This window comes from Orbicella faveolata, unplaced genomic scaffold (assembly GCF_042242905.1).
Source record: "Orbicella faveolata isolate gen_17 unplaced genomic scaffold, um_ofav_v1 contig_2, whole genome shotgun sequence".
Taxonomy (NCBI): domain Eukaryota; kingdom Metazoa; phylum Cnidaria; class Anthozoa; order Scleractinia; family Merulinidae; genus Orbicella; species Orbicella faveolata.
Genome location: NW_028301547.1, coordinates 23,602,501 through 23,626,550, shown reverse-complemented (window position 1 = coordinate 23,626,550; position 24,050 = coordinate 23,602,501). Strand labels below are relative to the sequence as shown.

Sequence of the window (24,050 nt, the reverse complement as noted above, 5' to 3'; positions counted from 1 at the left end):
TCAAATTGCAATTTAGTTCGTCTTATGTAAAGTTTGACGTTTGACCTGTGTAGCGTTTGTTCCTATTTTATGAATACCTTATTTGTTAGATAATCTGTAACCATTGTTTTGTACACCCTAACCGCAATCACGTGATTATACCATTATATTATTATACATAGATTAGTTTTGTTTAGTTCTGATAAAGCAGCTGTGTGGAACACTTGTCCCGATTCATTACGTACTCTATAGTAGTACTGTACTCCGAAGTACAAGTATGCTTGGAGGATATTTTCTGAAAAAGCTATACAAACAACACTATCGAGAATTTAAGGCGCTGCAACGAGCAGACTTCTTCAGGATACTATTTACATTCATTAAAGTACCTTAATTCTTCCAAAACTTCGCAGACAACATCAATAATGGGTTTCTTTCCCATGTCACAATGTCTCGTGGGCTCGTGTGAAAATGTTAATCATGGAAAATATGACGTGAAAATTTTCTTTTCTGGCGAGAGACCATTTGTATGGTCAAAAGCGTTGTCTTCGTTTCGCGCTTTTTTGTCAACCGGCACCGAAGCCATCATCTAGCTATCACAAGTAGAGTGGAACTGAAGGTTGTGCTAACACGTGCTCTATAATAGTTGCTCCAAGCACAGCAATGTGTACAGCAATCTGCCATCATGAGCGCTAACTCCATACATCTCTTTCATAATTGTTCCAACGTCGAACGGATAGCAGCCACATAAATGTACAATAATCTTCGGTTTCTCGTGCCCAATCTTCAAACGAAGCCAATTGACATAAGGAACAAAGAGAAGTACCCTGCCTTTACTACACAGATGTATCATTTCATAATTCCAGAGTTTCTATGCTGTAGAGTCCAACTTTCTCTGTTTTGGGTAAAGGCTTTCGCTTCTCCAAATGCTCCAGGAAACTATCCAAAGTACGTAATTTGTCATAAGTGCGGACCTAAGGAAAATTGAATTGGTTAATTTGCTAAACGGATTCGCAGAAATTATACAGCTGTTTCAAGATAGGTTGTTAATGTTTTTTCCTTCCTCCTTGCTGAGGGAAGGTGAACCTCATTCATGCAACGCCAAACTAATACTACCCATAATACCACTCGGCATTGCCGCGTACGCTTTCCGCGGCAACCTAACTTACGAAATCCTTTGTTACCAATTTACCAATAAAAAAGGGCTATTAATAAGTGCTTTAAGAAGGTGATAGCTAGGTTTCACTAATCAGTGATATGAATGAATGGAATCATCTGTGGGAATTGGGGTTAGCCAGTTCTCCTGATGCCATTTCGCCCGGACTGTTAGATCTTTGGTCAATGGATCAAAGAACGACAAATAAACATGTTTTGTACAATTTTGTTTCATAATGCCCACAATATTGTCCTTTTCGCTCGCTTAGTTAAAAGAACGAATTTAATACGTCCTTCATTGAACTTTCAGCCCGGGCGAACAGACTTAAAGTCTGGGCGAATCCTATCGGGCGAAACGACTAGTTACCATCTATGGACTCCGGATTGAGTGTCAACCGAAGTAATGATTATCCCAGTTGTGAATACGATTTAGGCAATTGCAAAGAAGCAGCAAACAAGTCATGACTTTACATGCTTTCTCAACTGAGGTATGTAGCCGCTTAAACTGAGCTTCCAGGCTCTCGGTTAGTAGAGATGATTGAAAACGCGGGCGTGCCAAAAATACACGTTTGGGGGGGGGGGGGGGGGGGCTGACCGCGGAGAGCCTGCAACAGGTTACATTAACTGGGAATTGGCTTGTGTCACATTACACCGGCAACGCGGAGGGTTACGAGTTCCGACGAAGGCCTCAATCATTTTTAGCCGTCTTTACAACTGTGTAAACTACAAACACAACTACGACTATAATTTTTCATGTCCACCTCACAATTAAGAGGTTTGATATGTCTCAAGTCCTTCCCCAACCATCCCCTCCCCCCACACACCAACACCACTAAGCCTTGTCTTGAGAAAGACAAACCAATACTTTAAACATAATATGTAACCTGTACCTGTTGAGCGACAAGTTTGTGACAGCTGACCAGTAGCTCGTGGGCTTCGGGCATGAGAACCAGTTGAGTGTAATGAGCGTTTAACAGCAGTCCTGCCCAGTCCAACACCTACAAAATAGGTGAACTGTAAAGATCGACACACACAAGGGGACATGTCGCAGTGACAGTTTCCCTCGTGTAACATGTCCTTTTATTCGAAAAAGTTTTGTTGCGGAGACAAACTTTTCTCCCCGCAACCTGTTGCATGAATATCAGCTGGTTTGAAATCGTTCGCCATGAAGCAGGGACAAAATGACCTCACTTTTAACTTTTTAATATTGCATCTTGTGCGCTGCTCTTACAAATTGTCCCCGCTAAACCCACATCTTAACACTTCAATCTGTTTTATGTGCACCAACTGGCGTACTGTCTCTGCAACATGCTTCCTATGCGTACACACGAAGAGGCTTGTCCCCGCTTCACGTCCCCACATCATGTCCCATAGCGTTTGTCGTCCTAAACTTTTTACGATAGAATTTATAACTGGAAAGCTGAGTACATTACCAAAGGTTGCAATTATGGGTTTGCTACTAAGAAGGACATTGTTCCGCACTTTGAACCTGGCCTTTCTGCACTTTAATATCTTATGCAATAATAACTGGGGGTGATTTTCAAGGAATGACAACAGAACAAGCAGTTTTACCTGTGGGTATTTCAGTGTGTTACAATCCACTTCATCGTCGAAGCCTGTCAGACCATGATACATGAGGTACATAAGAAACTTCAACAAGAGCTTGAAAATAAAAAAAATCATTGAAAGAAAGTTAGAGCCGGTTAAAGAAGCAGCTGAGAAAAAAAAACACACAATAGGACACCGCCATTGTTAATTAGCACCACTAAAGGAAGCCACTTACTAGAGCGTTTTCAAAGGAGAGCTTCTTTAAACTAGTCTGGAGGAAAATATCATTTACAGGGTAGCTTAATATTGAGCAGCTGCAGTTGTTAGTTAAGGAGAAAATACTGCACCTAAAAAAGATGTGGACGATACAGTGGTAATTTCCAGGCTAACTACCAAATGGACAAGCAACAATAATGAATGATTTAAGTGTCTGCTTTCAGATCTTTTTAAAGTGACCTTACTTAGTGTTGGGTCCTTATGTACTTATATTACAGAATATCATAAACTACCACAAGTAAAATGAGTAATAGCCTTTTCCTGAGAATGAGATGGCAGCGGAAATACTCACTTGATGAAGGAGGAATCAAAGGAACACGTAGGGACTGTGCGAGAGACTGCTACCTCCCCCCTGGCTGGGGCCGGGGGTCCACTACTGTCACTCAAGGGGCTGCCGCTGAATTCTCACCAACCTGACTAATGATTTAGCCGAGGGTCATTCTATTTCGAGCGGAAAGGTTACGATTGAAACGATATAACACTGGCATTTCATTTTTCAGAGTTTCTTTCAATGTAATGCTGCTAGCACCTTGGCAAGAGATAAAGTTAGGGGGTGGTAAGGTGGCAATCACGAGGTTCTTTTCCAGCATTTCAAAAACGCCCGTATACGACAGATTCGCGTCCAAATAAACACACAAAGCTTGTGCGTAAAGAGTCAGACTTTAACCCAGCTCTGAACACGCGCAGCTTTTATTACTTAAATAATGTGTATTTTAGGATACAGGTACTTTGCCGCTGTCTTGCCCAGTGGCATCCGGCGAAAATTGTCATCTTCTTGTGATTCTTCTGGGATATTTTGACTTGACTCTTTAGGGAGTATTTGATCTTCTGGGCTGTAGGGAGGAAGACAAGGGATCAATTCCTTTCAGCAATTGGCAAATTGAAAGTAGAGAAGGATTAAACGACGCCGTCCTCGGCATCTCCAATTTCTAGTGTAGGGAATTTTAAGGAAAAGAACAAACCTCAAAATGTGGCGTACACAAAGGACGATGGTATCTTCAGAGATCCCCTTAATGTTCTCGTAGCACTCTCTAAGAAGCTCCTACATGAAAACAAGAAAAAAACAATCGCAGTTAGCGTACTTACATAGACAGGATAAAAAAAAAACCTTTCCTTGTAAGCGCAATTCTTTCCTCTCTAGAGAGACGCGAACTGGACACGAAAAATTTCATATTCATAACACTATCGTTTTCCCCAAAGCTAGTGAACAATTCCACAGGGCCATGTTGAATCATTCACGATCCATCAAAATTTTCAACAGGCCCTATCTGAAGTGAGCTTGACAAGCTGACTGCCGATAACGCGAATTCACTTCCGTTTTGAATATCGCGACCTAACTTCCGGTAAGACAGGGTCGACTGGATAAAGAGCCGACCCGACTCAGGTCGGGTGCATTGGACATGAGTGGAATCGAGTGCTGTCCAGTTTGGGAAATGATTGGATAGTTACTTTCAAACAAATATGAATTTTACTTAAAATTGACTTACTTACCAAATCGTTCTTTTCTACAACACAATCCAAAAGTTCTTTACTGCAGCTATAAAATCAAAACAACACACATAAAAATCTAGCCTAGAGTCAAATCTGCTCCCACAGAGGACTTAATTCTCGAAATCTCATGAAAACTTTTCACTTGCGTTTGCAGGATCCGATTGCAGTCTTACATGTCTTTAGGTTTTTCTTCTACTCCAATGACCCGAGTTATCAACACAACGCTTTCTTTGCACGCTGAATTCAAGAAATCCACAACAGAGACTTCTTTGATTCTTCCTTAAAAATTGCATGCTGATGACGTTGTTCCTTACACACTAGTGTAATGCCTCTGATTCGTTGTTACTTTCGCGCGAAAATTCAAAACTGCGCAACAACCAATCAGAGACGCCACCCGGATCTCTGTGGAGCTACGTCATCAGTATGGAATCTCTGACCTCGCCACCTCGATCCCAGACTCTTCCTCCATTGCCTCCCTTGTTTGAGGAGACAATGGAGGCTAAGCCAAAAGGAGAGAGAGAGAGAGAGAGAGGGCTCGGGATCGAGGCTGTGATGCCCCTCGCTCGGGAAAATATTTAGCGCGAGAAGATAATTTTGTCTTTTTTCAGTGATACTAACCAATTAAACTTAACCAACTGCTAATGATATCACCTTTACCTTACCTGGGTGGTACACACTTGGTTTTGACAAGTTCAGATACCGATTTTCTTGCCCAAAAATTTTTCTCGTTGATACATCTGGACAGAACACTGGTAATAAAATGTTGAGATAGAACTTCTGTCTTCTTACCGAACTAAAAAGAAATAACAACAAAAAAAACTCGGACTTAGAGTTGGTTATTCTTTTTTTAATATTGTCCTAACCATTAACATGTTATCTATCTTTTTCGTGTGGTAACCTGACCCATAATTAAAATGGAGGGTTCTAATAACTTGAAGTCCCCTGAGGCTGCGTCCAAGCACTACGCCAGAGTAATTTGATAACGCAGCTTTATTTCTACGGTTAGGCCTACCGTCCATACTAATCTGTCACGAAAACGGAGCTTTCGAAAACGCTCTTCAAACCAGAGGAATCCGAAAACACCGACTTTGCGTTTTCGTGTGGACGTAAAGCACTTTGAAAACGGAGCTTTTCGAAAACGATTGCATCACGAGTCACGTGATTACCCTGACGCTCTTTTCCTCAAACACAAATCCAAAATGAGCGGTGATTGTTGCTTTTTCCAATTTTTCCGGTCTAGTGTGGACAGAAAACATTTGATACGTTTTCATAGAGAAACTTCCGTTTTCAAATTTCTCCGGCGTAACGTGGATGGGGCCTAAAACGCTGCTTTGATACAAAGAATTGATATGTTAAGTTTGGAATTCAAAGGGAACGGAAGTCAGCTGTTGCAACTAGAATTTAAACAATTTTATTGTCTTTTATCGTCTGACATACCTTGCCTTGAAATGGCACGTTTGACGCTTTGCCGGATTCTGGTGCTGAGGTTGAAGCTTCAGCTTTGCCATCTGCAAGAAAGCGTGATTAAATGTAGTTAGAAATATAAATTGTCTTTGTTTAGACACTTTTCAAAATAAAAGAAGTTATATAGGCTGGGGATTGGAGAACAAGTGTTGCATCGCTTTTTGAGAAAACTTGGCAGTTTCCGAATCTGATTCTGAAACCGAAACTAAAAGAAAAGCTGAACTTCTCTACAACGGTCTTTCAAGGACTGAATTAACGGCCTGTTGCCGAGAGGTCTAAATAAAAATGAGGTGTATCGATTGGCGTACGATGAGGTGCTAAATCTTGGCCGATATTACGTGGTAAACGTTTATAGAGGACTCCACGAAAAAGAAGATCCATGACCTTATTATTTTGGTCTCACTGTATCAGTGTACATACCTTGTTTGGATAGCTTTAACTTCATGTAATTTTCCAGTTCTGCAGAAAACGTATCAAGCGTCGGAGTCTTAACGAGAAAGGAGGACAACATAGTTTTAGTCAAGTTTCAAATGTTTAGGTACAAACTTACAAATTGACGTAACATTTGTACAACGTAAAAAGAATACCAATGACTGTTTAACACAAATTTGCTGTAACATATTCAAACTCACCAGTTAACTTTTCATTTCTATTTAATATTTTAAGACCATCCCAAAACTCACTTTTACATGGAGGCGTTAGATGTAAAGTTCACAGTATGTTTACAATAATTAATTTATCAGAAACTTGTCAAGAAATGTACCTTAAATGGATCTGTTAACTTTTGCAGCACTTCTTTTTCAACTTGATCCTCCTTTACAATTAACTCTGACCAACTCTGAAGAGCCTGCAAAAATCAACAAACTATGAGTACACGATATTTCAGAGGGAGCACATAAAAAGGTTGAGGATCCTTGTTGTCTCGTTCAAGCATTTTGGTCTCACTTAGGGTGTGTGGAACAATATGCCATGCACTCGAAGAAATAATAAAACCATAGAAATTTCAGTTTTCAGTGTTATCTTTTTGGGGTTGAATAAAGCTTGAGCAATGTCCAGGTCGGTCTCTTTTAGGGGTTACATTCAAATTTTCTGACAAGCATCGCCGACTTTTTCTTATGGTAGTCCTCCAGCGCAACACCTTAAACAAGCCTAACGTTTACGATCGATGCCAAAATCCACTACGCACCTCGCCTGGTCTTGCTAGCTTTGGTGTAACAAGTAACTCTGGTTTTGAAGTTTCATCTATTAGAAACCTGAACAAAAACAAAATACCCAGTAAACAGTACAATCCAAACAAAACTGTTTTTGAGAATGCGCGAGTTCAAGATAACATGAAATTACTAATGCAAAATCCCTGGTTAGCTTAAATAGGAGAGTAACTTCTAATAGTTTTAAAATAAGCACAGAACAGGTGCAGCTTCAGATGTTCTTGTGGCTCATCACACACTCCCCAATTGTGCGCCAAGCCCTAAGGGCATCCTCGCAGGACGTTAACCAGGTACTGTGTTTAACATCAAATTGAATTTTTAAATAAGCCAATGTTTATGCCAGGGAATAAAAAAATTGCAAGGAATATACACTGTAAGTACTTACTTTGCAGTGGAATCTAACTGACCAAGAGCAGCTGCTAAAGAGCATGTGCCAATCGACAACTGACATACAGCCACACAGTGGTGAAAACCAACACAAATGAAGCCAGGAATACAGCACGCATAACAAGCTCCATTACTCCGCACATGACCAAGCAATGTACTCTGTTTTTCTATTATTTTATCGAGGGTCTGCCAGGACTGTAATGTACCATACTTAATGTTCCACACCATGATTACATCTAAATAAATATAAAAAATGCAGAGTGATGAGAAAAGAGCAGTTCTAACAGCAAAGTATAGTGTTACATGCGTTCAGCTTTTTCAGAAAATATTCACATCTCAATAAAATGCTTTTTGTTTGAAACCCACCATCTCACTCTCCAGCATTCTTTAACATTATTACAGTTTAGCTAAAAACTTTCCATGGCTTGTGAGACTCCCACTCCCTCAGACTTTCATCTGACCTTCCAAGAGGGGGGGGGGGGGGGGTGGGTAGTATTTTACTGAGCCACACATTTTCAATATGCCAATTTCAATATATTGAAGTTCTAACTTGGCTTCAAGTCTTGCCAGAATTAAAGAAATTATTTAACTAATTGCTCAACCTTGATGTGATTCCCTTTGTTTTTCAACTGGCCTCTTTGATGAACTCTGAACTTTTTGGACACAATGAGCACACCACTCTTCTTTTGAAATTGTATCATTGATTAGTGATTTTTAGTTCTCTGCCTTTATAGTTTTATCCGATCAATTGTTGTACATTTTTAGTTTTAATTTTTAGAATATACATGTACTAAGGCTGTGGATTACCTGTAAACTAGCTGATTAGCTAAGTGTAAACCCCACATTAAATAAAGTATTTTATTGTATCCTATCGTAAATACTGTATCGTATCATATCGACTGTATCATGTTACAGTGAGGACACTGAATGTTAACGCTGAATGTTAACGCTGAATGTTAACACTGAATGAAAATTTTTTGTACATTTTTTTAGTCACCATAGAAAGAAGGATCTTCATCTGAACTATCAACTATGTCCCTTCTGCAAAGCACATTGCTCTGTTCTATGCATTCCACTTGGACATTTCTACTGGAGCATTTTTAACTTCCATCAAAACCTCCAATAGTACCCAAATGTTCATGGCAAGAACACTAATCTTAGACAATAGGTGTAAAGCCTTCATTCTATAGTAAACAAAAAAAATTTGTACAAACTATGTCAAGTGTTTGTGGTTTCCAGTTTCTTTACTGTAAAAAAAAGTTCCACCTGTATCATTCTTTGTACCTTTTAATTTTCCATCAATAGTACAGCTTCCACAGAGACAAACATGGTCAGTGTCTATGGCTGACAAAGCAACAGATCCCTGTAAAGAATAAAACAAATTAATGAATTACAAAATCAGTACACATTATGTAATCTCTGCTTTACTGTACTATTGTATTAAATTATATACGTAAACCTTCAGGCTACTTAAATTTATAGTTATAGCAGTCTATGCAAGCAGACCTGTTTCTGGATGGAATAAGGTAAATTATGTTTGTTCTTTACATTAACCAGGCCGTGAAATAAGAATATAACAAAATTAATGACCGCTAAGAACACTTCATTTGACAAAAGAATGTTAAGACCTTGTTTTTGTTTCTTTCCTTGTGCATAGGTTGTAGTCTATGAATTACTCTGCAGGAAAGTGCTGACATGTTTCCACTTGTGCCCAGCTGTAGCACTGTTTCTAGTTCTGTGATGCAAAGCACTCCATTAGACCCTGTGTATCGAACATTAAACATATTTAAGTAATATACTTTCAAGGTAAACAGTTAAATTTTATTGGCAGCCAAGAAATACAGGGCCACTGTGGGGGAAGGGGGTACTGTTTCAACCCCTGTGCTAGGTAGAGTAGTCAACAGCTTAACATGTCTAGGGAGCCTTAAGTCAGGTGTTGAAATTGCAGGCTGACTAGAGAGTTGGGTAAGGACTTGCTCTGCTGTTATTTCAACCAAACTTTCCTTGGAAAGACTGATTCTTGCATTTCAGTATTTGGAAGCTGGGTTGAGGTGTTCCAAGGTGTTCTACCTCTGATGGTTTAGCTGTTATAGGCAGGGCTCAAAGTTAACGACCAACTGGTCGCATTTGCGACTAGATTTTTGGCTGTGCGCCTAAAAAATCATGTGTGGTCGCACCACCACGCCTTAAAAGCCAAAGTACAGTGTGACTTCTCTAGTGCTTACTCACCTGACCATACTAACGTACTCCGATTAATAAATATAAATATAAACATACATATAACACAACCAGGCATCAAATAATAAAGTTGCATCATTTTCCTTTCATCGGTGTGTGTTCCATTCATCGTCTTTAAGCCTTATTTCCCAATGGATTCTCCGAACTCGAACGTTCATTTCTTCCCAACGTTCTGTGTTGTAAACAACTCCGATGACACATGCAAATGAAGGAATGAAGCACGTGCTTCTTGGTTGCCAAATGGGGGTCATGGTGCCAGGTGGTCCCAGCAGAAAGCGTGGAAAGTGGGGATGAGATTAAATCGTGTGCTCGTTCTTCGCGAACAACGGTTACAGAAAGCTTTGTTTTGGCTTGTCTGACATACAAAAATGTCCAGCATTTCCGGAACAGGCTGGTCCACGAATTCTATGGCTTGAAAGCTAGCCAAATGTGCAAAGTTCGTGCTAGTTCTCACGAATACCCGGATGTTGAAAAAATCAAGAATCTTCGTGAACAGAATTTGAAAGGTGAGGCAAACAACAAGCAACTGGATAGTGAGGATACTCAATGAAGTGACTTCAGAAGTTAATATCTAAGCTTAACTCTTGTGTGAAATATCCTGATTCTTTTATTTGTTTTTGTTGTGTTCAATACTCCTAGAATAGGCCCAGTTTGCAACACAAAGCCTGAGTCGCTCTTTTTGGAGCGTTAAGTATTCTTTTGGGGTAGGTGCTCCAAGTATTTGATGCTGTGCGCCTTAAATTTTTAACTCTGCGCCTAAAATTTCGGCAGTGCGCGTAAAAATTTACACCTGGTCGCACAAGTGCTCCCAAAGCCAAGAATAAACTTTGAGCCCTGATAGGTAATGAAAATGCATCCCAGCAGTCCCCCTGGTCTAGCCACAACCCCTCAACTGGAGAAGAGGGGAGGGCAAGGATGTTGCTGTTCATCAGCAGTTGACTAGGTTTGTGGGTTAAGTACATGATTGTATATATACTGTATATGCATGAATTGTATCATTTTTGCATTTTTACTCACAGTATGATGTGATATGATGTCCTTCCTCATGTACGCAGCAAGACAGGAGTTCACAAACCTGAGATCAATAAAACAAAGTAAATTAAACTAAATTTCTGTTTAAAGAATGACCCATGGCAGCAACATATTGACAGAATGTCACTTTGAATCTCATGTTCTTCATGAGTGCAGTTTTATTTCATCCCAGGCCTTTTCCCTACTCCAAACAATGTACCAGCTTCTTTCCTGTGGTCTGTTGACGCAATCGCACAACATTGAATTGAGGCAAGGGGGAATTGGAGAGTAAAGTGAATTTTTAAACTTAGTGAAGAATTAGTTCATGCTTATTGTGCATCTATCAAGTTAAGATGCACATGAAAATTTTGGAGAGCACAAGAGCATTTAGAGAGGCATAGGAGTTGCTTGAGGCACAGATAAGAGCAACTGAACTCTTAGTTGATTTAAACTGCATGAAATTGTTCTAATTCCCTGGTTTGATATGATGATAAATATGCCATGAAAACTAATTTTATACCACAGAACTGCAGCTCAGATTGCCCATGACAACACCATACCTCTGCAGGAGGGGTTAACTCAATCTCTACGGTCTCTGTGTTTATGTTACTGGGTCCTGATAATCCATAATTTGTAATATTCAATATGTACTTGTTTGTTTCCTAACAGAAGTAAACATAAAAAAAGAAACATCACAAAAGACTCAAAAAAATGTTATAATGTACAAACTATTTAAAAGTCTTTAGGCATTTTCAAGTTCACGATTTCTTCTGTTTAAAAAGCAAGTCCTGGTGCTAAACCACCCTCATAAAATAAGCTTGATTTACAGTAAAATGATTATGAAGTAAAACTCATTTCCAAACATTTATGACAAGGTTTGCATGAGCCTCTAAAATGAGCAAAAATAATATCAGAAATTCAAATCAAGTGTCTCACACTGGATTGATGACTTTGTGTACCAAACAGATAATACATACCTGTGTTCTTATTGTTGCAGAATATGGTTGCTTCTGATACTGGAAAGCACAACTCCAAACAAGACTGAAACTTCAAATTATAAAGTATAAATTAAAACAATAATATTATCATTATTAAATATTGCCTTTACTGAACTCCGAGTAGAGGAAATTATTTTACATTTTAATAATCAGGAAGGCAATATTTTTTATTGTATTTAATAATATTATTATTGCTGTTGTTATCACTATGTTAATGAGTCATATAGTACTGGTACATACCGACAATAAACTGCTCTTTTTACAAGTTTCTAAGACCTGGGATCAGAATTTGACCACTTTGTCATTTGAAAGACTAGTTTTTATCATCAATACTTGAACTCGTATGCTAGTCACACGGAAATCTACAGTTAATGATAGATTTCATGCTGGTGATCATTACCAATATTACTATGTTCTATTCACAGCATGCTAAAAAGTGGGATTTTCTGGACCATAACATTAAAGCATCATCCTGGATGTACTATGTTGCAGGTAACTTAAAAATTTACTTCATGAGGCCTTTTGCATCCCTTGGCAGAATAAGAACTGATCAAGGATTATTTGGCAATAAATCTTACTCTTGCGAAGATTTTGTGCTTCTCCTTCTTTTCACTTTCCTGTTTTCACTGGTATTTAGCAAATCTGACAAAAACAATGAAGAGCCATCTTCAAATATAACAAGCAGATGGCTTTGTAGGTTGTTCCACACATGAAAGCTGAAGATATTCTTGTCAGACTGAAATGCAGAAAACAACCTCAAGATTAATTCCAAACATATAATGCCATTTTACATGAGGTAATATGTCAAACACAAGAGACAAGTGTTTCATTGGGATATCCAAACACCAAGAAGAGAGTCGAAATAAACGGCGTGCAGTGGAGTATTTTTGATGAAATTCAAGGTGTTTGGATAGCCAATGAATTTTGATAGATCTTCTCAATCAAAACAAAAACTAAGGAGTAAACGGGAAGTAAAATCATCAAAATCTATGCTAATTAAGACCAGGTATACAAACCTCCTTCACGGTTGTGATTTTTTAACTTGATGAATTATTAATGAATTTGAGACGAATATACATGTATCAAACACAAGAGACTTGATTCTCAACAAATTCCCTAACACTGACAGAGAGAAAAATGAAAACAAGCTTTCAAAGTAGGTTGGATTTCTACTGGCTAATCTTATGCTCCTTGCCACTTACAAGCGCATTAAGTCCCCAAGAGCTGAGATCAAGCTGTTTGTAAGTTGTTTTAGTATGACCAAGTGGCTCATAACAAGAAGATATTGAGCTGTGGGATATTGATAAATAAAATTGACACATTTGTCAATTGCCCAACGGCAGTTCTAAATTTGGCCTTATGTCATCCATCAAGTCAACAAGAAGCAAAATTATTTACAGCACTGTAGTTCTCAATATAAGTGCAAATTGTCATACATTTCAAACAATCTTACTTGCATTTGTTGGCATGATTTCAAATCAGAATCTGTTTCTTTCCATATAAAAATTTCCTGAAAAAAAGGCGGGAAGAAACTAAATTTAAGCTATGGAAAATACATATATTTTACCAACTTAAAGGCTTAACACAAACAACAAAATGCGTGTAGTTTGATAAAGCTCAGAGTGGGACATACCCATAGCCTGCATATATATATATTGGGCATCTCCCTCCCAAGCATAGTTTCTCCATCAGTTTCATATTAATTCTTCTATTCACTACCCTCTTTACATGGAATTTGCAATCTCCTGAAGTTAAGATTTCTTTTAGGGTAGGATCTTTGAGATTGGACTATGAGATTTAACCCAAAAATTTTCATACTAGGTTATTAGCCAGCTATAAATAATAATTGAAATATGTGAAAGGTCCCTGATTGGTTGTTGCTTGGAGCACAAATAAAGATCATTGTTTTTGTTGTTAAAGATTGTTGTCCAGAAAAAAAACTTCTTTATAGAGCTACATGTACATACCCCAGGGGTGACTCCCATATGAAATGGTCGGGATGCTCATAAAAATATTTTTATTAAATCCCTAAAGGACACCAATCTGGGCATGGTTCAAACTTTCTTTGACTCTTAAAAGATACCACAGCAAAGAATAGTGCTGTTTTGTCAAGAACACTTTAAGTGAGACCAGAATCCTTGATTTATACCCCTAAGCGAGATGATGAGCATTTCCCATGGGAGTCCTTCCCCCCTCCCCCCTCCCCCCCCCCCCCCCCCTTGCCCGAGGTACATACACTGCATGTTACCAGTGACTTTTCTCAGAATCAATGCTACATTATTGTACTTTTGGATCTGGTTTCCAGTGTGTCAAAATCAGCTGCAGCAACTGGTGTTTTGCTCTCAAGATGTATACACTAAAAGATAGTCAGGATGACATACTTCTACATTAGAGAGACCTATGTGTCACAAATGCGTCTGAAAAATTATTAAACTTACATAAGCTTAACATGATCATGTAAGTTTCTTACCGTCTTGTTTACAGCCATTAAGAAAGTTTCATCCGCCGGATTATGAACGGCAGCACTTGTTACTTCATTTCTTTGTTCCACTGACCAGTTGTTAATAAGCTTCTGATGTTGAAGCTGTACGATAACATGTGAACTTAATAATTAAGATCTTGCTCAACAGCAAAACTCGTGTTTACATACATGTAGTTGGATAAATTGTGTACAATCTTGAAAGTTTCGACTTTTTTTCTTACAAATGCTATATTACTTACGTTATAAGCAACAACTCCTCTATCTCTAAACGTAATTAGAACATTATCACCACCAGCGTGTCTTGATATTCCAATAAGCGAGCCGTTTTCCAAAACTCTACAAAGTTCGAAAGGTTCTCTGAGGTCCGCCATTTTGCACGTGGAGACTGTGAGCCTGCTGATCTGGTCAGAGAATTCCGCATTACCTGTATGCGTGGTATCTCTTCGCGCATAATCAAGGGAATCTCCTTCAGGCTTCCGGCGCGTTCGTTTGGCGTTCGAAACTGTCGTAAATGTTCCCTAAATTTTGCTGCAGGAACGTTCCAGGAAAAAACGTTTTGTCCACTACTGGTATTATCGTTTTACTTTTTCAGTCTTGCTTATCGAGTGACAAGAGATCTTGTGGCCAGATACTTGTGGAGAGAAAACACAACAAGCCAGGGTTTCACAGGTACGTTTTGAGGTACATTTTGAAGTTCTTAATGCACAAGTATTAATGTGTTTTTTATTTTGTGTATGAAATGTATTTAGTAAAATCCTTGTTTTTATTTGTAGAGATCTGGTTACCTTTGTGGAGTGGGACATTCTGAGCAATTTTGATGACGATTCTAATCAGCTGGATTGCCAGCTCTTGCTGGTAGAACGTTTTCCAAGTGGCATTTACGTTGACCCAGATCAGATCAAGAATGAAGTAGAGTTTGGTGGTCCTGAGGTCAGATTCAACCCAAAGCATAGGTTATTTCCTGCCTCCTTCATAGTTGCTTCACTATCTGGGGGAAATCCCATATGAAAAGGAAGGAGAGGCTTGTTGGAAATTTTGAAAAGAACCCCTAATAAGTACCATAGTTAATAGAGTGGAATGGTTATGAAGCCCGGCAAACATCAAAGTAGCAAACAAAGATGACAAGATTTATGTTGGAAGATCCATGACTGTGGGCGATCTTTTGTTTTACGTTCATGCACTATGCATGAGTACGTAATCAAAACGTTTCCATTGGTTGGTTCCTCGGTCAGTAGTAAACAACTATTGTGTTTTGTGCATGGTCAAGGCCTAAAAAGAGAACAAAAACATATAACAAAGAACTTTCCCCTCTATTAACTATGGAAGTACCCAGATCCTGTTTTGTGGGCATGGCTTGAATTTTTTTAACCCTAAGAGGTACCAATTCTAAAATCAAAAGGCCTTTTAAGCCAACTCGTGATATTTGAAATGGTCATGTTATTACAAGGATGCTTAGGGAGGTCAAAGAGATTTTAAGGAGTTTGTCACGGCCCCGTGACACAGCATGAATTTAACAGCAATCATTAATTTTCCATTAATCTTAAAGTTTATTTAGTTGGAACACTTGGGCTGTTTTGATCATTCCAACTGTAATGAGTTCTAACAAGAAACTGAATGTGTTATTTACACAGTACTTAATTACAGATATCTTATTTTCTTTCAAATGAGACTAAAGCCACATTTACTCTACATCTCCTTTCCTTTAGAATTACCCTGTCAAGTCAAGGGCTATTCTGATATTGACGTTTCTGTCCTAGGACTTGAGTTATTTCAAACATCTTTGTTCCCTTATTGAACTAAAACAAAAACACTGAATCAGGGGATAGAAATTACTTGTACAAAAGAAGGTTCCAAACTGACCAAATTGATGAATCCTAGTTTTAGAACAAACCATGTGCTTTGTAGTCAGGTAACTTTTATGAGCAAGAGTACAAGCCCAGTAATCTCCTGACCTCAGTGGAGGGCGAGAATGAAAAACCCATCCAGCGTCCAAAATATCCATGAATAGATGGCATGGCCAGTAAACCAAGTCCTTTGGTTAGCATATTGAGTGATTTCCAGTAGAAAATAACAACATTTGAATTCATAGTAGCTCGCTGTGCGAATCATTTAAGCCTGCGGTAATCATCAATCAATGAGCAGTTTCAGCCAAACTGTGATGAATTAATAGCTTTATTTCCTTATGGCTAATGCATTGTTATAGGGTGGCACAGTAGTAAGGTTTCAGTCAGGGAATATTTGGATGAATGTTTGTTGCATACCAAACAGTCTTTAATTTGGGTGCACTTGTTCAACTCCAAACGCGAAAGATCAGTTTATTGCCTTGTTAGTCATTCTGTTCACAATGGTTGGCCTCTCGTAAAATACCCTGGTCAGCAGAATTACCATCAAAAAATTGTTTACAACCTATTGACTGACTGAATGAATTATTTCTTTCCCAACTAACTGTTATAACTCATTCTAGCTATGCTACACTAGCTATCACTCGTTGATAACATTTTAACTAGCACTTTCGGTGTAAATGAGACAAAGTTAAAAATAAGTTGATTGTCAAATATCTTCTGTCATATATTTTTTGGTTCAGTACTCTAAAAGGTACCACGAAAGCTCTAGCTGAGGACCATTTAAGGCTGATCATCCTAAGAGGCACCAAAACCACCGTGATTTTTAACCCTTAAAAGATATGATGAGCACTCCTGTCCTTTTGAATGGGACTCCTCACCGCCACTTTACTATTGAGTGAACAAAACTGAACAGATGGGTCACATATTATTGCAAAAAACAAGACACTATGGGAATGACAGTTACAGTGCAAAGATTGTTCTTCTTTTCTGCCTTTTCTACCTTAAATTCCAATGTGCACTCATTTGCGAAAAAATAAGGTAATTAAGTATTAAGAAAAGTAATATTACTGTATCATGGATCTCAAATTTTGACACTGGACTTCATTCATCATAACAAAATGCTTACCTAAAGCTGATGCGATTGAATGGAACTTGATTTTTAAATTACAATGGCATTGCTAGACACCATTTGATTAAGATCAGTATATTCCATTTTGTTTATTATTATTTCTCAGGTGTTAACAACAGAGACAATAAATGTTGAATCATTGGCTCACCATGCTTCGTCACATAAGATCTTTGTATTTCCCAAGATAGCCATTGACTACAGGTAAGGTATACATTTTAGCTTCCCAACCTACTTAGAAACTGAACAATGTAATGTTGCACTTTAAGTTATTTTTGTTTTGCCTTTAGACCATCAGTGAGTCAGGTAAGATGTAGCCTGATTCTCTGATGGTCCAGGTTGCTTGTGGACATGCGCTATGGAGAGCACATGGCTGCGAGCAACCTGGACCATCTGTTAATCAGGTTAGGTAAGATGTACAAATAGTTCACATGAACTGTCGTCACAACTCAACCCACTGACCTTTCTGAAACTGCAGACTCAGGCCAGTTGATTACAAAATGTCACAAAGGCTAGATCATTTATTAAACAAATGGGGCAATTATAATACATAGCCTAGGGTTTTTGCCAAAAGTTTATTCTCAGTCCACCCTACTGAGCAAGAAGAAATCACTTTCAACTTTTACCACACGTAATTTGCTTTCAGCCATGTGGGGAGAGTCCCCATGTGGACCTGATGAGGATGGTTGTCATTTTTTGTGGGTTAAAATCAAGTAATGGCAAACCACACCCACACTTATTTGAGACTTCCCTGAGAGAGTCACCTTCCCAGAATTTATCTGAGGTATAAGCATTACCTGCTGCTTCTTGCCTTTCCCCATAAACCTAGATTAGTGTATGAAAGCAGTGAAACATAGAGCACTCTGTAGATTGTGATAGAAATATTCAATTTCTCTGTAGACTGAAGACTATGAGTGCAAATATTACCATTCCAGTTCATCTAAGGTATCACCAAGCTGCTATTGGCACCAAATTTGCTTCAGTGTCACTTTCTTCTCCAAAGGTCTTTGGAAGATGTAATGGTAAGTTAACTCTGGCAACATGCTGTAAAGTTGTTTTATTTTAACCATGAGCATACAACTGTCTACCATGCCCCGAAATAGGGGAGGAGGAAATTGTAACTTAGTAAAGTGCAACCAATAACATAACACAGGGAAAATTGGCCAGTAAACTGCTGGCAGTCTTTTTCTCCCTCAAAATCAGGCAGGACCCTAAGCAGTCTGCCAGCAGTGTAACTGATGGGCTGTGCAGATAATCTAGCCCACCTGGTTTGACCATCTGGAAAAAAAGGTATTTTTTGCTGAACAAGTTCCGTTCAAAAAGTTTTGCCTGCCTGCAAAAACCAATTGCCTTCCTGCATTCTTGTTTTCTTATTCTTCATTTCTCTCTTACAGGAGTTACCTCTCCTGCACTTGAGTGTGGAACTCCACCAATCAAAGCTCCTTGTAATGCAAAGGGAATGCCAAGCTGTGATTGGATCCCCCTAAATTCAGTTAACAAGGTATTTTGTGAGGAGCACAAAAGCAGCATCAAACAGCCAACATATATAGCTTATTTCTCCATCCTATGAGGTCCTATGTAGTATTAAGCTCCAAAATTAGAGATCAATTTCTTCTTTGAATACTATTTTTTGGTTGATAATTTATCTAATTTTTGGGGTTTTTTTTACACTATAGGACACGTTACAATCTGACATACCCGTTGTTTTCCATGTTCCTGTTGGACAAATTGAACACAGTTGGCCTATCATAGCTCTTACTGTCCTCTCGACCATGGCTGGATGCAGCCTGATACTTTGGAACTCCTTGGCAATGACATAACTATACACCTTTAAAATGGAACGGTTTTCACTTGTGTATTGGTATTGCATTGTTACCCTTCACGATTGGCTAAATTTGTGCCACTTTTTGAAGAAGTACTGTAAAACAAAAACCATGGCTCGCTGGTACACATTTTCCTGTGCTTCGCGTCAGCTACTTGTGTTTACTATGAGTTTTGATTGGTTCATTGGATTGTCTGTGCATGGTTTGTGTCCCTTGTGATTTTCCAGAGTGATTACCTTGGTTTTGGTTTTATGACACTTAATTGAAAACTGCTTTAAGAGGTACACAAGTAAACTGTGAGCCCGATGTACTTTGTATGTGTTCCATTAAAAATCTGTAGTAACTAAACATTGTGAAAACTTTACTTGGCATCAAGGCAGGGACAATGGAACCGGGGGGAGCTAGGGGTGCCCCCCCCTCAATTTCAAGCAAAAAGTACATAAAATAATACTTTTACAAATATCTCCAGACCCCCTACAAGTTAGGGCCTCTGGCGCTCACTTGAAGGCCCCCCCTCCCAATTCAAAATACGCTCCGCTATCCTTGCAAGGGCTTGAGAGTTAGGAAATTTCCCAAATTCTCTGACATTCAATTTTGCAACCTCCAACTGACCATGGAAGGAGGAACCAGAAATAAAAAGGGGCTGCTCATGGTCTAATTTGTGCAACCAATACACAGACACCACAGGCACTGGGAGTATATCTTTTTTTGTATACTTTCGACAAAACAATAAATCTTATAATGCAAAAGATAGGGAAGTTGATAGTAAATTTTGCCCCTTCTTGTTAGTCTTGTTATTTCGGTAAAAAAACGAGGTATGTTTCATTTTACAGAAATGTTGTTAAACTCTTGCCTTATGAGGATGACGAAGTAGAATGGTAGGAGGGCCTTTTTAATATTAAAATTCAAGTAATTTCCGAAGGCTGGAACCTCGTGTTGACTTGCCGTCATTCCCTACCTTGCTTCTGATCTATAAGATATAGATTTAGGCCAGCCTAAAAGCGGGGCTCCTTGGGCGGGTTGTTCAGAGCCCGATTAAGCTAACCCAGGAAAAGGTACGATTTTGATTTGAGTTTTGTAACTTTGCGGTGAGATTTTCTGTATATTATTTGGCCTTCTGTTTTGAGTTTTAATAATCTATACACAGAACAAAGCAGCAAAAAAATTTTGTATAGAAGAAAAAGTTATAATTTGGTTAACTTTTAATCCTGGGTTAACATTAGCCGGCTTCCAAAAAATCCTGCCCTGTTTTCAACAAGTTAACCTGACATGAGCCCGCGATCCAATCGAAAACCAGCTTTTGGTCAGCGGTCAACTTAAAAAACACGCGACCTCGAGAGCTGTAAACTTGAACACGCGATATGGTCACGTGACACTGGTCAGCGGATACCTTGTTTTTGACAGGTGTCAATTGATCATAACATGGATGTCCAATATCAAAGAAGCACACGTTAAATCAAGGCTGCATGTCTCTGTCAACTTATTATTTGGAGTATGGACGCCATGTTGCGCGACTCCGTCGTCGTCGCCGTCGCCGTCGTGCGTACGCGCCCCCGAGCAATACCGCTAGCCATGGTAACCATGAGAAAATCAACTCATGGGTTTCCTTTTCTTTCCTATATGGGTGTGGGGCTCCGTTTGGCGACCCTTCGGGCCGCCGGAGCTCCGCTATCATTTGGAATATGGCCGCCATGTTGCGCGACTCCGTCGTCGCCGTCGTCGTGCGTACGCGTTCACGAGCGATATCGCTAGCCATGATAACCATGAGAAAATGAACTCTTGGGTTTCCTTTTCTTTCCCACATGACTATGGGGCTCCGCTTGGCGGCCCTTGGGGCCGCCGGAGCTCCGCTATAATACTAGGATATATCGAACAAAAATTGCTCAAATTATCTAGAAACACAACGTAGCGATAGAAGGCAACCAAATACAGTTTCTTGAAATAAAATTATATTTCGTGATATGAGCGTCCGTCCTTCCGCACAGGAGCCAGGGGGAAGGGAGTCTCAAGGTAACCCGAAAACGCCATCTTCTCTTGGCGGGAAATCGCGCATACGTGATACTGCGCTTTCGGGAAGCCCGAGTTTTTCTGGCGGGAAATAGCATGAAAATCGCATCAACCATTTTGTTTAATGAGTAACATCTCATTAATGAGACAATCAAACTTGTTGTGGCATTTTTTCAACACGCTAAAACAATTGGCCATCTGTTCGTACGAGTTGATGGACATAGAAGCAAGACCTCGTCAATACGCAATCACTATGATAATAGACACGCAGGCAGGATTCCGGATGACCTTCGCAATTGTTTTAGCGTGTTGAAAAAATGCCACAACAAGTCTGATTGTCTCATTAATGAGATGTTACTCATTAAACAATTACGACCGTGTTTAAATGTACAATCAGACTCAGTTCGCGCTAAGGTCTTTGTCTAACTTATGCAAATTAGTAACTCTGAACTCTTAGTTACTCTTGAAATCGCATATTTAATTAGTTTCCCTTGACAATGGCGCCAAGATGTCGCCGAAACGTCGGATTTGTCTATCGTTAGTTTTGCCTGTATGTCCTGTATATGTTTATCTAAATCGTTGTTGATTAGAAATAAATAAATGAATAAATAAATAAATAAATAAACTGATTACTGAATATATCTACTGAATATATCTACTGAATATATCTACGAGCATAGCATAACGAACGCCGGAGGCTACAAACACAACCTTTACGTATAGACTACTTCAATTCATTTTCCGCCCTGTTCTCCACGTTCTGAGCATATTTCAGATGAAAGTAAATAACTCAAGACAATCATACCTATCACCGACTTTTGACTAATCGTTGTTCATATTTTTCTTTCTAAACTGGATAATCTTTATTTAAACACGGTTAAAAATTCGTCAGCCAAAACTGCTAATTAACAATTAGATTATGAGCTCGAGATTTCTATAAAGTGATAGTTGATGAGGCTGAGGGCTGAATCAATTATCACCTCATAGAAATCGAGAGCGAATAATCTAATTGTTTTTTTAGTAGAATTCTAAGTGAAATTAACGCAAATAACGGTTTTCAATTATGTTTCTCCGCATTAGTGAACCTCAGGCTTTAACAAAATCGCACGTACTGAATTGTTCTCGGTAATTTTGCAGTTGTTTACGCGCGCGCACCCTATTTTTCAATAATTTCAAGTTTTTAAAGTCAAGAAACCGTCAATTTCCTTTTTTCAGTCGTCTCAGGAATTTAATTATCTATTTATATCTAAACTTTCTTCCAAAACTTCGGAAAAACGATAAAAAAGTCGCATTTCGTGGACGATCGACAGCTACTGCACTCTAATGGCTAATAATATACGAATAGCTTAGCCAATCGGATTGCAGCATTTGCATTAGTTTACCAGTAGAATTCTACTAATGGCTATTAGTATAAGTCTACTAGCGTTCTATCACGAATGCCGTTCTCTGATTGGCTACGTTACTCACTATCTATTCTGTAATAGATAGTGGGTAGCGTAGCAGTGTGCGCTTGAAGGCCGCTTCTTTGTGTTTTCGAGTTGTCTGTGAAGAGGATTTAGATAAAGTTTTGAACGACTAGTAGATTTATACCAAAACGAAATGAATTAGATTATTCGCTCTCGATCTCTATCCGTGATAGTTGACTCTGGCTACGCCCTCGTCAACTATCACGCGATAGAAATCTCGGGCTCATAATCTAATTGCTTAGTAGTAAAAAGTAAGTGAATATAAAAAAGCTGCTTTCCACGAATGCCGTGCCTTATACATCTCTTTTGATTAGGCGTTTAAACTGCCTCAGGGACTCTGCTTCCCTTAAGTCACAAGGAAGCCTGTTTCAAAGAATGTCGCCACTATAGCTAAAGCTACTTTTATAATAGTTTGTGCGCAGTTTATTCTCAGAGCCTCTGAGATTATATGCGGTTTCTCGCCTCTCGAATTTAGAAATTAGATATTCTGGAGCCAACCCGTGCAAAGACTTATAAACCATCGTAGCTCTTTGAATTTGCTGCTGGCTTGTTAAATTTTCCACCCGAGAAGTGCATGTATTATGGGTCACTTCGATTTGAAAGTAATTTTCTACATCTCAAGTAAATTAAGGCAAGGGCCTCCAGTTATTCACCCGGAAAGTTAGGGGGTAGTGTATCTTTTGAAGCTTTAGTTGTAGCAGCATGAAACTTTGCCAGGTCAAAAGGTTGACAGTTTGCGTCAATTTGGAATGTCGAAAATATGCAAATTAGGTCACGTGGTCTCTTCAAGCCAGATAATCTCTTTTGTTAAATGGGAACACTTTTCTTATGTCCTTAAACTTTGATGTTAGTTTCATGAGTTTAGGGTCATTAGATACATCGTTTCTGCGCTTGGAAAAGTTAAGATACGTAAATAGGAACTTTTAAAAAGACAAATCACTTTTATTGGGGGACTGGGTACTAGTAGAAGAAAACGTTTATTTTTAAATATTTAAATAATGAACTATTCAACAATTGCCAAGCACACTTCCTTTGCTGTTGTCATTAGGACTTATCCCGTACCAGTTCTGTTGAAGCCTTCTTTTTGCAAACTGTTCCCATTTTTGCTTAAAGATTTTCCACGTTTTTTTGGCCGTATCAAGTCACGTGACCTAATTTGCATAAGTTTGACAAGTCAAAAATAATCACTTTAGAAGATGTATTTGTCTCCCAAAAGTTTATGTTGTTATGAACCAAGCCTCAGAACGTAGACCACCCCCTAACTGTTTTGAGGAAAATAATTGCTGACCCATGCCTTAATCTTCCTGAGATCTCCCAGAAATGATAAGCATGCTTATTAGTTCCTCACTGGAAGCCAATTAATTCGCGCGATAGCCTTTTAAACAGTTTGAGTACAAAACTTTATATAACCCAACAAGGAAAGAAAGTAATCGCTTAAAACTAATTAACAATTCGACTACAAGCCCAAGTTTTCTATGAGAGAAAAGTAAACGAGGCGTATTAGTAGAGCAGTGATTAGTAGCCACTCAGCTGTTTTCTTTAATTTAAAA

The 24,050-nt window shown here is 38.8% G+C and overlaps 2 protein-coding genes across 3 annotated transcripts; one reads left to right on the top strand and one right to left on the bottom strand.

The window, feature by feature from the left end:
• Positions 1 to 50: 50 nt before the first annotated feature.
• On the bottom strand, positions 51 to 14,675 carry LOC110065153 (nucleolar protein 11-like). Of its 2 annotated transcripts, XM_089288939.1 has the most exons (22): positions 14,474 to 14,659; positions 14,223 to 14,336; positions 13,206 to 13,262; positions 12,331 to 12,488; positions 11,732 to 11,801; positions 11,315 to 11,416; positions 10,761 to 10,818; positions 9,134 to 9,267; positions 8,790 to 8,868; positions 7,504 to 7,741; positions 7,097 to 7,163; positions 6,674 to 6,757; positions 6,331 to 6,397; positions 5,884 to 5,954; positions 5,109 to 5,239; positions 4,447 to 4,492; positions 3,918 to 3,997; positions 3,678 to 3,788; positions 2,915 to 2,993; positions 2,704 to 2,793; positions 2,022 to 2,129; positions 51 to 950 (listed from the first exon to the last, which is right to left on the bottom strand). In XM_089288939.1, exons 1-22 carry the CDS (start codon positions 14,603 to 14,605, stop codon positions 831 to 833), a joined length of 2,196 nt encoding a protein of 731 aa, XP_089145065.1. In that variant the 5' UTR covers positions 14,606 to 14,659; the 3' UTR covers positions 51 to 830. The 2 variants fall into 2 exon arrangements, with proteins under 2 accessions (XP_089145065.1, XP_089145066.1); XM_089288940.1 differs by lacking the exons at positions 51 to 950; positions 2,022 to 2,129 and having other exon boundaries at positions 2,308 to 2,793; positions 14,474 to 14,675.
• Position 14,676: 1 nt separating this feature from the next.
• On the top strand, positions 14,677 to 19,375 carry LOC110065154 (GPI alpha-1,4-mannosyltransferase I, stabilizing subunit-like). The gene is made up of 6 exons (XM_020772257.2): positions 14,677 to 14,903; positions 15,008 to 15,164; positions 17,314 to 17,408; positions 18,105 to 18,226; positions 18,599 to 18,705; positions 18,881 to 19,375. The coding sequence occupies exons 1-6, from the start codon at positions 14,746 to 14,748 to the stop codon at positions 19,022 to 19,024; spliced, it is 783 nt and encodes a 260-aa protein (XP_020627916.2). The 5' UTR covers positions 14,677 to 14,745; the 3' UTR covers positions 19,025 to 19,375.
• Positions 19,376 to 24,050: the final 4,675 nt, after the last annotated feature.